Source organism: Myotis myotis, unplaced genomic scaffold, assembly GCF_014108235.1.
Source record: "Myotis myotis isolate mMyoMyo1 unplaced genomic scaffold, mMyoMyo1.p scaffold_m19_p_6, whole genome shotgun sequence".
Lineage (NCBI taxonomy): Eukaryota > Metazoa > Chordata > Mammalia > Chiroptera > Vespertilionidae > Myotis > Myotis myotis.
In genome coordinates, this window is record NW_023416368.1 from 85,120,211 (window position 1) to 85,135,238 (window position 15,028).

A 15,028-nucleotide genomic window follows, 5' to 3' on the forward strand; every position below is an offset into this window, starting at 1 on the left:
TAAATCTTTGTTTTACTATGGTTGCAAATATCAAAAAATTTCTATATGTGACACAGCACCAGAGTTATGTTAGGGTTCTTCAAAATGCTGACACGCCAAGCTCAAAAGGTTCGCCATCACTCATCTAGATTAAGACACTTGAAAAAAGCATAACCACCCTCAAGAGAGCACATAATCTTTATTTATATATATATTTCAGAGAGGAAGGAAGAGGGAGAGAGAGATAGAAACATCCACGATGAGAGAAAATCATTGATCAGCTGCCTCCTGCAAGTCCCCCACTGGGGATTGAGCCCACAACCTGGGCATGTGCCCTTGACCGGAACCAAACCTGGAACTTTTCAGTTCGCAGGCTGACGCCCTATCCACTGAGCAAAACCAGCTAGGGCAAGAGAGAGAGCGCACATAATCTCGTTAACTGTCCTGTAATCCAGTCCTTACCTTGCTTTCTCCCACTTCCATGTAATTTTACTGCCGTTTGGGCCTGACTCTCAAATGCATAAAAGAAACGGCAACACTGTCAGTTCTGCCCAGCATCTGAGGTCTTGTTTCCCTGGCTGGTGGCTCAGTGGTTGGAGCAGAGTCCTGTGCACCAAAAGGTTTCGGGTTCAATTCCCAGTCAGAGCGAGCAAGGGAGGCAACTCACTCATGCTTCTCTCTCACCTCTGTCTCCCCACCCCTCCCACCTTCCTCTCACTCTAAAATCAATTAAAAAACAATAACATATCCTCCGGTGAGGATTTTAAAAAAATTCCCTACAGCTTTGGATGTTCTTATGTCTACAATGATAACCAAAGCTTGGCTAGCAATGGGAGGAGGGGGATGGTGACAGAAGCTCCTCCTCCAAGGTCCTCATCACCAGTGCCCCTTGCCTGAACTTCCTCTACAGTTTTTTTCAAAGATTCCTCAAATCTCCATTGCTTTTTGCCCACCCTGTGTGTGCCACAGCAGCAAGAAGTGTCATTTCCTGCTTTCGGCATGATTACGATTATGATTCAGCTGTTTGTCATTGGGGTGTATTGTAGAGGCATCTCCAAAGGAGACATCCTGTTCTGATCAGTGGTTGGGCAATACAACTATCAGTACTGACGGCAGATTCCAAAGCTCAACTCACTGCCTTCCCTCTTCACCCCCTCTCTTCTGCTCTTGTCCTGGTCGCCTGGGCCTTGTAATTAGCACTTACCAAGTTCTGTTGGTTCTTGGAAACAGTCCTTGTTTCTCTCTCGTTATCACCTCTGTCTTCCTCTGGGGCTTCCTCATATCTCTCCTAATCTCATCTGACTGGTTTCCTAATTCTTGGTAAGAGCATTGGAATTGAACTGTGAAGACCCAGAGTGGTTTTTTTTTTTTTTTTAATTTAGATACAATATACTATAAAATGGATAGATAAGAAGTGAGCAAAAGTTCAGTGAGGTTTTTTTAAATTGAATTTTTATTATTATTTTTAATATACTTTTATCGACCTTAGAGATAGAAGAAGGGAGAGGGAAAGAGAGATGGAAGCATTGATTGGCTGCCTCCTGCATGTCCCAACTGGAGATCAAGCCTGCAACCCTGACTGGGAATCAATCCGGCAACCTCTTGGTTTCTGAGTCCATGCTCAAGCACTGAGCCAAACCAGCCAGGCTAATTGAATTTTTAGAGAGAGAGGGGAAGGGAGAGGGAGAGAAAGAGAAACATCGATGTGAGAGAGAAACATTGATCAATTGCCTCTTGTACACATCAAACCTTCAATCTTTCAGTGCACAGGAGGACAGGACACTCAACCAATTGAGCCACGCTGTACAGGATCCTGTGTGTGTGTGTGTGTGTGTGTGTGTGTGTGTGTGTGTGTGTGTGTGTTTTAAATATATTTTTATTGATTTCAGAGAGGAAAGGAGAGGGAGAGAGAGATAGAAACATCAATGATGAGAAAGAATCAATCATTGATCAGCTGCCTCTTGCACACTCCCTACTCTGGGGCTTGAGCCAGCAACTGGGTATATACCCTAACTGGGAATCGAACTGTGACCTCCCTGTATCATAGGTCGATGCTCAACCACTGAGCCATGCTGGCCAGGCCAGTGAGCTTTTATAAACACCTGTTTCTATGTAATCACCTCCCATTTGGATATAGACTATTTCTAGCCTTTCAAAGAGTTTTCTTCTGCCCCTTTCTCTAATTTAATTACTGCCCCCACACACCAGAGGCAACGGCTAATCTGAATTCTAATTTAGATTAGTTTTGCCTGAACTAGCTAGAACTTCACATAAATGCAGAGTACATACCCTTGAACAAAATAAGTCAGACACAAGTAATGTTCAGCAAGTCACGTGTGTCAATACGTTTATCAGCTATTTGTCCCTTAAATTAGGGGGGGAAGGGGAGCATTGATTTTTTTTAGAAAGGTAGGGAGAGGGAGAGAGAAATATCATAGGCTGCCTTCTGCACGCCCCCTACTGGGCATGTGCCCTGACTGGGAATCCAGGTGGTGACATGGGATGATGCCTTAGCAACTGAGCTGCCTGGCCAGGGCCCAGGTCCTGATCCTTCCTCTTCACCGCCCAGGATGAAGAAGGAAAGGCTGCTCTGAGGGCCAGGCAGCATCATTCAAGTATTTACTCTCTCCATTTCTTTTTGTCTGAGGTTTCTCCCAAGAATGGAATAACCTTCTGTAGATGTGAAGTCTGCTTCAACTTTGATGCATGTACCAGTATAAATTACCTTCGTGCAAAATGAGCTAATGACTACATTTCGCACAAACCATTAAACGATTTTTTTGGTTATAGCTAATGCTCAAAATCAATTGATAAAAGGAAAAGTCTTCTTACAAGGATAGTAGAACATTTAAGTAATAGAGCCATCAATCAAAACTCATGTTTATGTACTATTTGCCTACAGAGAACATCTGACTCACGAGGAAAGTCCTTCTAGCTGCTTTTATTGTTTTTCTCTTACTTCCTTATTTATTCAATATAAAGCATGCTAACATAAGCCAGGTCAGAATTTTTATTGGCCTCATTGTTTTAGCTTACATAGGAAATCAAAGTTTATACTTTGAGCTTAAAAGATTATTATTATCAGGTAATTGCCAACCAAAAAAAAATTGGCTTTGATTCCAGTTTACCATATACCTAGCAGTGCATTCTAATTTAAAGTATAGTATTCAAAAGGAAATGCAGTCAATATATTTTTTTGTTAATCCTCACCCGAGGATATTTTTTCCATTGATTTTTAGAGTGTGTGGAAAGGAAGGAGGGGGAGGGAGAGAGAGAACGAGAGAGAGAGAGAGCGAGGGAGAGAGGAACATTGATTGGTTGCTTCCCAAACGCACCCCTACTGGGGCCAGGATCAAAGCTGCAATCCAGGTACATGCCCTTGAGAGGAAATTGAACCTGAGACCCTTGGGGGTACAGGCCGATGCTCTAACCACTTAGCAATGCTGGCCAGGGCACAATCAATATAATTTTGATCTCTTTTCCAAGGTGCAAAAATCATGTATTTTAGGAAATTTCCCAGACACTTACCTCGTCTTCATTTTTATCTAAAAATTTGAGTCTTTTTAAAAAAATTGATTTTGAAAGAGAGAGAGACTGACTCCCTATTCCACTTATTTATGCATTCATTGGTTACTTCTTGTATGTGTCCTAACCTGGGATCAAACCTGCAACCTTGGCATATCAGGACACTGTTCGAACCAACTGAGCTACCTGGCCAGGGCCCAAGTCTTTTTCTAGGAAAATTTTCTCTTATTACACCTAAGGCTACTGTTTCTGTTCCATTTCTTTTGCTCTGATGTTGAGACATTTGATTACCTTTGTTGCTGGGTTTCTGCTCTCTGGCCTCCACAAATAATTTATCATAATTTTTCTTTCTATTTCCACTCTACCTACTGGAGAAAACTCAAGTTTCAATGATTTTGCACTGTCAATTTTCATCATTACTGTTTCCAATACAGGCTTATAATATGCTAAATAATTTTCTTTATAAATGTGCGTGAAAGTTCTAATATTTTGTCCCCAGATCCCAATGAATTTGTACTTTGGACTCAACAAACCATTATGTCAAAGTCTTACGCTTTGTTGACAAGTCTTACTTTTGGATGTGTTTTTTGGCATCCTCCGCTATACTTTTGGTTCATGAAATTTAACTTATACGTGTTTCATTTCCTGGGAACCAGACTGTTACAATAGGGTTCTATTTCTGGTTTTGTTCTTTAGTTGGCAGGAAACAGACATAGGTGGTGTGGTCAGTTTCTGATCCTGGCATTGAATCTTTCTTCCCCTTTTCTCTCTTAGTGGAAGGCAATTGTGAGAGAAACGAGTTCCAGTGCCAAGATGGGAAATGCATCGCCTACAAGTGGGTTTGTGATGGGAGAGCTGAGTGCCAGGACCAGTCTGATGAATCCCAGGAGACGTGTAGTGAGTCCCCTTTGGGTATTACACCCATCCCAACACTTAAAACACACACACACACACACACACACACACACATATAATTGATTTCAGAGAGAAAGGAAGGGGGAGCTAGAGATAGAAACATCAATGATGAGAGAGAATCATTGGCTGCCTCCTGCACGCCCCACACTGGGGATTGAGCCTGCAACCCAGGCATATGCCCTAACTGGGAATCAAATCATGACCTCCTGGTTCATAGATCAACACTCAACCACTGAGCCACACCAGCAGGGGCCCCAACTCTTTTTGATGATAGCAGGGAACAGATGAGGTGGATTTCGGCCATTAGATTGATATGTTCAACCATGACTTGGGAGGTGGGGAGCAAAGATATTACTAGAACATCCCTTGAACAGCTCTTTTAAAAAATTGTTTTGAGGAGGGGTAATTCACACATACAAAATTAACCATTTTAAAGTGACCAGTTCACTAGCATTAATGCATTTGCAATGTTGTGCAACCACCACCCCTTATTCCAAAACCTAGCGTCTGATTTTTAACAAACTCCATTAAATTTTGACCCTGAAAGGTGGGATTGGCACCTTTTTTCTGAAAACTCTGGGTTCTAAAATAGATCCAGATAGAAGCATGGAACAGACTATAGAATCTAAGAGGGAATGCTCTGGGTTCTAAAATAAATCTAGAGACATAGAAGCATGGAACAGAGTAGAGAATCTCAGTGGGAAGGGGGGAGGGTGGGTGAGTGGGAAAAGATTAACCAAAGAACTTGTATGCATATATGCATAACCCATGGACACAGACAATAGGGTGGTGAAGGCCTGGGGTGGGGGTGGGGGTGGAGGTGGGGGCAGGCTAGAAGGAGTCAATGGGGGGAAAATGGGGACATGTAATATTTTCGACCATAAAGATTTAATTTAAAATAAAATACACGCAAAAAAAGGGTTCTTCCTTGCACAGCTGCGACTGGGGAAGCAGACTGGCCTTCCCTTTGAGTTAAGACTCAATCCTGTTTCTCCCACAGAGTCTGTCACCTGTAAGGTGGAGGACTTCAGCTGTGGGGGTCGCATCAACCGTTGTATTCCCGAGTTCTGGAGATGTGACGGCCAGATAGACTGCGAGAATGGCTCGGACGAGCAAGGCTGTTGTAAGTGTGGCCCCTCACCGGCAGCCCACATGCCAGAATGTCCATGTGGCCCGATGGGCTTCTGGCTGCTATCAGAGCTGGTTCCCCAAGCAGCCCTGCCTGGTGTGGATCAGCTGCTCTTCACTCAGCTCCACCCCTGGGAGCGCATACCAAGCCCCCTCCCTCCCATGGAAGCCCACCTCCGCTAGAAGGTATTGCAGCAAGTAGTGATGGCGCCCCTCTTAGGGTTATCAGCACACTCGGTGAGGTTGTCCTTGCCACCTGGCATATGCTCCCGTCAGTGAGCCACTATGACCATCGTCAGCCACCCCAGGAGGCTAAGCACACAGTAGGTATTCACCCACCAAGGTCACTCATCCAACTAACCACTAAGAGGAGGAAAGCTTCACCAAAGAAACGGATTTCTTCAAAGAAACAAGGCCAAGAGTCCTGGAGGGGAATTCACTTTGGAGCTGGGTGTCTGTCTTGGCTCTTTGATTTTATGTATTACTAGAGGCCAGTGCACGAAATTTGTGCATGGTGGTGGGGAGGGGGGCGCCCCCCCCCACCCCAGCCTGCACCCTCTCCAATCCAGGACCCCTCGGGGGATGTCCAACTGCTTCTTGAAATCTGGGACCGCTGGCTCTTAACCACTCACCTGCCTGCCTGCCTGCCTGATCGCCCCTAACTGTTCCCCTACTGGCCTGATTGCCCCTAACTGTTCCCCTACTGGCCTGATTGCCCCTAACTGTTCCCCTACTGGCCTGATTGTCCCTAACTGTTCCCCTACTGGCCTGATCGCCCCTAACTCTTCCCCTACTGGCCTGATTGCCCCTAACTGTTCCCCTACTGGCCTGATTGCCCCTAGCTGCCTCTGCCTCGCCCTGCACCTGGGACCCAGGCTTCCCTCCCTCTGGCCAGCCACAGACACCCAGTACCCGGGCCGACTTCTGAGTCAGCCACAGCTGCAGGGGACCACGGGGCGGGTGGCTTGTCCCTCTCCCGGGCTGCAGCCTGGCTGGTACCCATTCCTCTCTTGCAAGCTCATTTGTGCCTGGTTGGCCCCCATCCCTCTCTCCCCAGTGTTGAGTGTCTGAGCCTGTTATGGAGTGATGATGTGCTGACATGAGGGTGTGATGACCATTTGCATCTTAGCTCTTTATTATATAGGATTATTATTTTTTAAAAATATATCTTATTGATTTTTTACAGAGAGGAAGGGAGAGAGATAGAAACATCGATGAGAGAGAAACATCGATCAGCTGCCTCCTGCACATCTCCTACTGGGGATGTGCCCGCAACCCAGGTACATGCCCTTGACCAGAATCGAACCTGGGACCTTTCAGTCCACAGGCCGACGCTCTATCCACTGAGCCAAACCGGTTTCGGCGAATTATTATTGCTTTTTCACGTGTATAGATTTTTTTTCAAAACCAGAATAACGGAAGATCACATTAACTCTTCAAATTCACAAAATATCAAAGTCCTTAAGAGATTTTTAAAAATATTTTAAAATTGATTTTTAGAGAGAGAGAGAGAAAGAGAGAGAGAAACAAAAACATCAATGTGAAAGAGAAGCATGGCTTGGCTGCCTCCTGCACATCCCCAACCGGGGATCGATCCTGAAACCCGGGGATGTGCGCTGACTGGAATCGAACCCGCAATCTTTCAATGCACAGGACAATGCCCAACCAGCTGAGCCACACCAGCCAGGGCCTTAAGAGATTAAAAAAAAAATCAACAACAAAATGGTTTACTTGCATTTACCTTAGAAATACATAACTGTATATACAAATAAATAACCTTCATTAGTAGTCATCTAATGAAATGACTTCTTGGGGAACATTTTAAAATAAAATGGATAAGTGTTATTTCCCAGACACTCTTTTAATTTTCCTTCCGGTTTCATTGAGATGTAATTGACATATAACATTGTGTAAGTGTAAGCTCTGGAGGTGGTGGTGGCCACAGGTGCGACTTTGGAGGTGGCTGTGGCACTAGGATGATGAACACCCCTCCAGCCTTCAAGCATTCTTGCTGTTCGGAAGCGAGAAGATCATCATTAACAAGGACACCAAGGTATTCAATGCCTGTTTTTTCACCATCAATGAAGATCATACACTAGGAAACATTAGTAAATCACAGCTGTTGAAGAACCCACAGGTGCTGTTTGCTGGCTACGAAGTCTCCTACCCCTTGGAGCACAAAATCATCTTCCGTGTGCAGACCACACCAGACTACAGCCCCCAGCAGACCTTTGCCAGTGCCACCCAGGCCTCATCCGCAAGCTCTTTCTGCTGGAAGAGTGATTCCAGGTGGCCATCAAAGACAAGAAGGAACTGAAATTTTTTTTAAAAAGAAGGAACTGAATAGTAGGCTAGGAGGGGTCTTGCTTGGCCAGTTCCTACCCTGCACTGGGACCTTCTCTAGGCACCAAGTGGAGGAGAACAGCTTGTCCCAGCCATGGGCCTCCTTGGAGACATCCTGGAGGGCCCCTCTCCTCACACCGATGTGTCTTGTACACAGATTCTGTAGCATCTTCCTAATAAAGCGTGGCAGGAAAAGACCTGGATGTGAGCTGAGGCTGAGGTGACTTCACAGCTAATGGATCCTCAGACTCAGTGGAGGCGGATTACCTGACTCAAGGACACTCAGGGGCCACATTTCAGAGTGCATTGGCCCAGAGACCCAGATTTCTACCTGAGAGGGTGGCAGGAACAAACTCATTCTGGACCAAGAACTGGGGACCCGGGGGACTGCTGGGGAGGCAGTCTTGAGCAGAAGGGAACTGAAACCTGTGTGCTTCCATGAGTCTCTGCTGGAGCAGCTTTAGCTGCCAGTTCAGCCCATCTTAGTGCAGCAACAAACAGCTTTCCCGGGCTTCTCGCTTTTTAAAATAGATATATTATATATATAATTTACTTCGGGGAGGAAGGGAAAGGGAGAGAGAAACATCAATGATGAGAGGATCTTTGATTGGCTGCCTCCCGCACGCCCCCCTACTAGGGATTGAGCCTGCAACCCTGGCATGTGTCCTGCCCGGGAATCAACCTTGGCCTCCTGGTTTAGAAATGGACACTCACCCACTGAGCCATGCCAGCAGGACTCCCAGGCTTCTCTTATATAGAGAGAGTTTAATAAAAAATATTCACCAATGAAAACAACAAAAAATATCCGTGAAAGTTTAAAGAGTATGACTTGAGACATGATGATTTGATACACACGTATATCTGGCCTCTGTACTAACAGGTTTCACCTCCATTGACGCAACCAACTGCAGATTGAAAATATTGCAAGGGGAGAAGAGAAATTCCAGAATGTTCCCGAAAGCAAAACTTGAATTTGCCATAAGCCGAGAACTATCCCGAATTTATGCAAATGAAGGGATGTGTAGGCATAACCTGCTGGGGCCTATATACAAATACAGTTTATATGCAAATGTAGGTTTTATGCAAATACAGATATATAAGGGACTTGATTGAGCATTCTTGGATTTTGGTATCTGTAGGGTTTCTGGAACCAATCCCACTAGGACCCCGAGAGATGATTATATCGTGAAATGATTACCACAGTAGGGTTACTTAACATCTCTATCAACTCACATATTTACCGCTTTTTTTTTGGAGGGGGGTGTGTCTCATTTAATAATAGCAAACCCTTAATCAGCCATTCTTGCGAGCCAGCCCAACCTGAGAGCTGTACTCACCAGTCCTGGTAATAAATCCCTGAGGCAGGAGGGGGCCCAGAATGGGGGGCGGGGGGCCACCGGGACCACTGTTGGTCTGTGAGGTTCGAAAGGTTGGCGACCGCTGGTTTAAGGAAACCTTTGGAGCAGCGGTTGCCAACTGGAGAGTCCGAGGTTCCCAGCCTAGGACCCCTGACTGCTCTCTCCCGCCTCTCCAGGGACCAGTAACTGGGGTCTGGCTTCTTCTCTCAGTGTCCCTATCTGGGGAATGGGCTGGTGTAGGGAGGCAGGGGCTCCCGGTGACCCGGTCTTCATCTCCCTTCCGTCCCCACAGCCCCCAAGACCTGTTCCCCAGACGAGTTCCGCTGCCGTGACGGCAAGTGCATCGCCCCAGAGTTCGTGTGCGACGCGGACCGGGACTGCCTGGACGGCTCGGACGAGGAATCCTGCCCGCCGCCCACCTGCGGCCCCGCCAGCTTCCAGTGCAACAGCTCCTCCTGCATCCCCGAGCTGTGGGCCTGCGACGGCGACTCCGACTGCGACGACGGCTCCGACGAGTGGCCGCAGAACTGCGGCGGCCGCAACACGTCGGCCAAGCGCGGGGACGAGCCCTGCTTGGCCAGCGAGTTCCACTGCAGCCGCAGCGGCGAGTGCATCCACCGGAGCTGGCGCTGCGACGGCAGCGCTGACTGCAAGGACAAGTCCGACGAGGAGAGCTGCGGTGAGGCGCCCCCGCCCCCGCCCCCGTCCCGGTGCTTTCCAGGGGTTAACGACCTCAGATCACTTGCCTATTTCATGCATCTTTTTTTCTGAGAGGGGAGGAAGCCACAGCGGCAGGATTGTTTTGGTTCAGAAAGAATCCTGGGCTCCAGGCCCGGCTGGGGGCGTGGAGCCGAGTGACCCTCGGCCAAGGACGCCCCCTCACTGCGCCGTGGCGCCCTCCCGGGCGGGATGGGGCAATGCGTTGGCCTTGGCGGCCGGGGTCAGAGTCCACCGCCGCCCAGGAGCACGGTCTGTGACGGTGGAGGCGCCCTGTGTCCGGTGGAGGTGCCCTGTGTCCGCACTGCCCAGTGCAGTAGCCTCTAGCCAACGTGCATGGTGCGGCCGGAGAACAGAATTCCTTGCTGGAGACAGTGCAGACCGGGGCTCTGGCCCTGTGTCAGTCGGTGCTCCTGGAACCCCCAGGCCGCTATTTCGAGGCTGGCATGTGGAGTCCCTGTGAATCCAGGAGGTCTTTCCCTTTTTCTGTGTCAGTTTCCATCGAGTTGTACTCGCCAGTAAGATGTAATTGGACCTTTGAAAGTCACGTTTTAAAAGCAATGCATGATGTTGTATGTGGTCTGTTCTAAGACTTAACACAAGCTCATTTAATCCCCATCACTTTACAGATGGGGAAACCGAGGCACAGAAAGGCCGAATAATTTTCTGAGAAAACACATACTTGAGAAAACGAAAAACCCCATCCTCCTATCATTTTAACTGTCATCAGAGTTTAGGCTTTGCTAAAGTTACCTTTTGTTGGTTTTTTTCTTTGATGCGAAGATATACATATGGGTTCAAAATAGGATCATTCCCCTTTTTACATATCACAGCAGAGCAAGTGTCCACTTGAACATACAGAGTGCCAAAAATTTGGACATATTATTTTAAAGGTGGAAGGGGTTCCATTCTGCTCACAGATTTATTATCTCTTCTCACTCACATCCTGAAATCAAAATTATAAATTGTAGACATTTTTATTGTGAAATACAGCCCAAAGGAAAGTGCATAGAAGAACCAATAGCTTAACGACTTAGCACAAAGCAAGTCCTGTGTGAGGTCAAGGTCTGGACCATGGTTGGCAGTACCCTATTCCAGTCGCCATGTACATCCTCTGAGTTTTAATCGTAATGTCTCTTATCACATGGTGTCATGTCATCGATATTTCATATAGTTGTGGTCTCAGTCATTTGAACAACTGCATTATACTCGGTGGTATTGATCTGGTTTGTCATGACTTACTTGGCCTGTCTCTGTCTAGATTGGGACCATATCATTGTTTTTTCTGCTGAGAATGGCTCCTTGGATTTATAGTTTTCTTTTCTTTTTTTAAAAATATTTTTTATTGATTTCAGAGAGGAAGGGAGAGGGAGAGAGAGAGATAGAAACATCCATGAGGAGAGAGAATCATTGATTGGCTGCTTCCCGCACGCCCCGCACTGGGGATTAAGCCCGCAACCCAGGCATGTGCCCTTGACCGGAATCAAACCCGGGACACCCCAGTACGCAGGCTGTTGCTCTATTCACTGAGCCAAACCAGCCAGGGCTATTTTCTTACCCTTTCTTTCTTTCTTTCTTTCTTTCTTTCTTTCTTTATTTCTTTTTTTCTTTCTTTCTTTCTTTCTTTCTTTCTTCTATATCTCTCTCTCTCTCTCTCTCTCTCTCTCTCTCCCTCTCTCCCTCCCTCCCTCCCTCCCTCCCTTCCTTCCTCCCTTTCTTTCTTTTTTAAAAACAACAACCCTGTTTTCATTGATTTCAGGGAGAGGAAGGGGGAGGGAGAGAGAGATAGAAACATCAATGATGAGATAGAATCACTGATTGGTTGCCTCCTGTAGGCCCCCTACTGGTGATTGAGCCATCAACTCAGTCATGTGCCCTGACGGGAATCAAACTGTGACCTCCTGGTTCACAGGTCAATGCTCAACCACTGAGCCACACTGGCCGGGCAGGTGTATAGTTTTTTAATGGATTATGTGATCTAAAAAAGCATGTGAAGCCCTAACCAGTTTGGCTCAGTGGATGGAGCGTCGGCCTGCGGATTGAAGGGTCCCAGGTTCGATTCCGGTCAGGGTCGTGTACCTTGGTTGCGGGCACGTCCCCAGTGGGGGGTGTGCAGGAGGCAGCTGATGGATGTTTCTCTCTCATCGATGTTTCTAGCTCTTTATCCCTATCCCTTCCTCTCTGTAAAAAATCAATAAAAAAAAATAAAAAATAAAAAGCATGTGAAGTAAAACTAGAGAGAAGTCTAGGAAAACCTTGATGGCTGTGGTGGGATATTTGGGTTCCGGGTGCTTTCCTCCCCTTTCCAATTTTCCAAACTTGGCTTTATTACTTTAGTAATAATTTTTCATGATACTTCTTCATGAAGGAAAAAAGTACTTTTTGCCATAAAAGAAAAGAAATCGTCTAAAACAGCGGTTCTCAACCTGTGGGTCACGACCCCTTTGGGGGTCGAACGACCCTTTCACAGGGGTTGCCTAAGGCCATTGGAAAACACATATATAATTACATACTGTTTTTGTGATTAATCACTATGCTTTAATTATGTTCAATTTGTAACAATGAAATTGGGGGTCACCACAAATTGAGGAACTGTATTAAAGGGTCGCGGCATTAGGAAGGCTGAGAACCACTGGTCTAAAATCTACATTGGTTACATTTGAGAATACAAAAGTAGATGCACCTGGGGAATTTTCCCCCATGTTGGGAAGGAAGGCCACTTCTTCTCTTTTTTTCCTGCTCAAAGAAGCAGATAAAATGGGTAGCCACTGTCTCCTACAGTGGAGGAGGCTGGGTGTGTTTTTCCATTTACATGCTGTCCCCAAGGCCCAGGGCAGCCGACTCCTGTGAGGCTGTCGGAAAACTGCTTCTTCAGTGAGGGGAGTCTTGCGTCTCCGCCCCTCCCTGAGAAAAACCAACACGTGCTCTGTCTTTCCTAGCTGTGGCCACATGCCGGCCTGACGAGTTCCAGTGCTTTGACGGGACCTGCATCCATGGCAGCCAGCAGTGTGACAGGGAGCATGACTGTAAGGATATGAGTGATGAGCTTGGCTGCATCAATGGTGAGCTCCATGCCTTGACACCCCTAAACTGTGGCAGCATACGGGGGTACAAGCAGGGTGGATCCCAGAGCAGGGCAGGGGCAGCTGTGAGTCCTTCGGCAAGTTACTTGGCCCCTCCCTGAAAAAAATGTGCATAGTGAAAGCACCTACTTCAGCACTGTGAGACTTAATGAGGTCAGAGTGTACAAAGCCCATATCTTCGAGCTCAGAGTTATATGCGAAATACAATTCTATGTAAAAAGACTTTCCTGAATTTACATACAGCAATTCCACTAACAGGGGTGGGCAAACTTTTTGACTCGAGGGCCACAATGGGTTCTTAAACTGGACCGGAGAGCCAGAACAAAAGCATGGATGGAGTGTTTGTGTGAACTAATATAAATTCAAAGTAAACATCATTACATAAAAGGGTACGGTCTTTTTTTTCAATAGTTTTATGGCCCGCGGGCGGTAGTTTGCCCACAGCTGCACTAGGAGCTCGGCTCTGGAAGGTCAGAGAAGCACTGTGCTGATAGTAAAACCCTGGAAGCTGCCCAAATGTTCATTAGCAATAGAATTAATTAAAAAATTTTTTTAAATATATTTTATTGATTTTTTACAGAGAGGAAGGGAGAGGGATAGAGAGTTAGAAACATCGATGAGAGAGAAAATCGATCAGCTGCCTCCTGCACACCTCCTCCTGGGGATGTGCCCGCAACCCAGGTACATGCCCTTGACCGGAATCGAAACTGAGACCCTTGAGTCCGCAGGCTGATGCTCTATCCACTGAGCCAAACCAGTTAGACCTTAAAATTTTAATTGTGGTAAAATACACATAACGTAAGGATATTGCTTTTTTAAAAAATAATTTTCATTTATTTTTTATTGATTGATTTTTAGAGAGGAAGAGAAAGAGAAAGGGAGGGGGAGAGAGAAACACCGATTTGTTGTTCCACTTACACACATTCATTCGTTGTTTCTTGTATGTGCCCTGACAAGGGATGGAACCTGAAACCGTGCATATCAGGATGATGCTCTAATGATATCAACTGAACTACTCAGCCAGGGCCAGGATACTGCTTGTTACATTTTTCTTATGGCCCTGGCCAATGTGTTCAGTGGTTAGAGTGTAGCCCACACACCAAAGGGTCTCAGGTTCGGTTCCCGGTCAAGGGCATGTGCCTGGGTTGCAGATTCATTTCCAGGCCGGAGGATTAAAAAAAAAAAAAAAAAAGTATTATGTTATTTAGTGAATAAAGAGTTAAAGTTTGATAATGCACTACCGTTTTAAAAATTGTGGTAAAGTACCTACAACATAAAAATTTACCATTTTAACCATTTTTTTTAAAGGAAGTCCTTCAAGCAGGACTTATTTTTATTTTATTTTATTTTTAATATATTTTTATTTTATTTATTTCAGAGAGGAAGGGAGAGGGAGAGAGAGACAGAAACGTCAATGGTGAGAGAGAACCATCGATTGGCTGCCTCCTGCACACCCCCTACTGGCATGTGCCCTTGACCAGAGTCGAACCCAGGACCCCTCAAGTCTGCAGGCCGACGCTCTATCCACTGAGCCAAACCAGCTAGGGCTATTTTAACCATTTTTAAGTGTCCAGTTCTGTGGCATTCAGTACATTCACATTGTTATGCAGCCTTCACCACCATCCATCTCCAGAACTTGGTCTTCCCAAACTGAAACTCTGCCCCTATTACACACTCACTCCCCATCCCCTCTCCCCAGGCCCACTTTCTGTCTCTTTGAATGTTCCTGCTCTAGGATATAAGTGAAATCATACAGTGTCTGTCCCTTTGTATCTAGCTTATTTCATGAGCATAATGCCCTCCAGATTCACCCACATTTAGCAGGTGTTAGAATTGCCTTCCTTTTTAAGGCAGAGTAATATTCCATTGTATGGATGGACCACGTTATGTTTGCCCACTTATCAGTCGACAGACACTTGGGCTGCTTCCATCTCTGGCTATTGTGACTAATGCTGCTATGAACACGGGTGTATGAAAATA

General features: G+C 46.2%; 1 protein-coding gene and 1 pseudogene across 2 annotated transcripts in view; both read left to right on the forward strand.

Annotated features, from left to right (window-relative positions):
• LDLR (low density lipoprotein receptor) overlaps positions 1-15,028 on the forward strand; it is a 42,354-nt gene that overhangs the window by 6,830 nt on the left and 20,496 nt on the right. For both annotated transcript variants that reach the window (XM_036314534.1, XM_036314535.1), the window contains exons 2-5: positions 4,279-4,401; positions 5,420-5,542; positions 9,541-9,927; positions 12,905-13,027. In XM_036314534.1, the coding sequence (XP_036170427.1) occupies positions 4,279-4,401; positions 5,420-5,542; positions 9,541-9,927; positions 12,905-13,027 (756 nt within the window). The remainder of the gene's footprint in view (positions 1-4,278; positions 4,402-5,419; positions 5,543-9,540; positions 9,928-12,904; positions 13,028-15,028) is intronic.
• On the forward strand, positions 6,887-9,032 carry LOC118658817 (annotated as a pseudogene).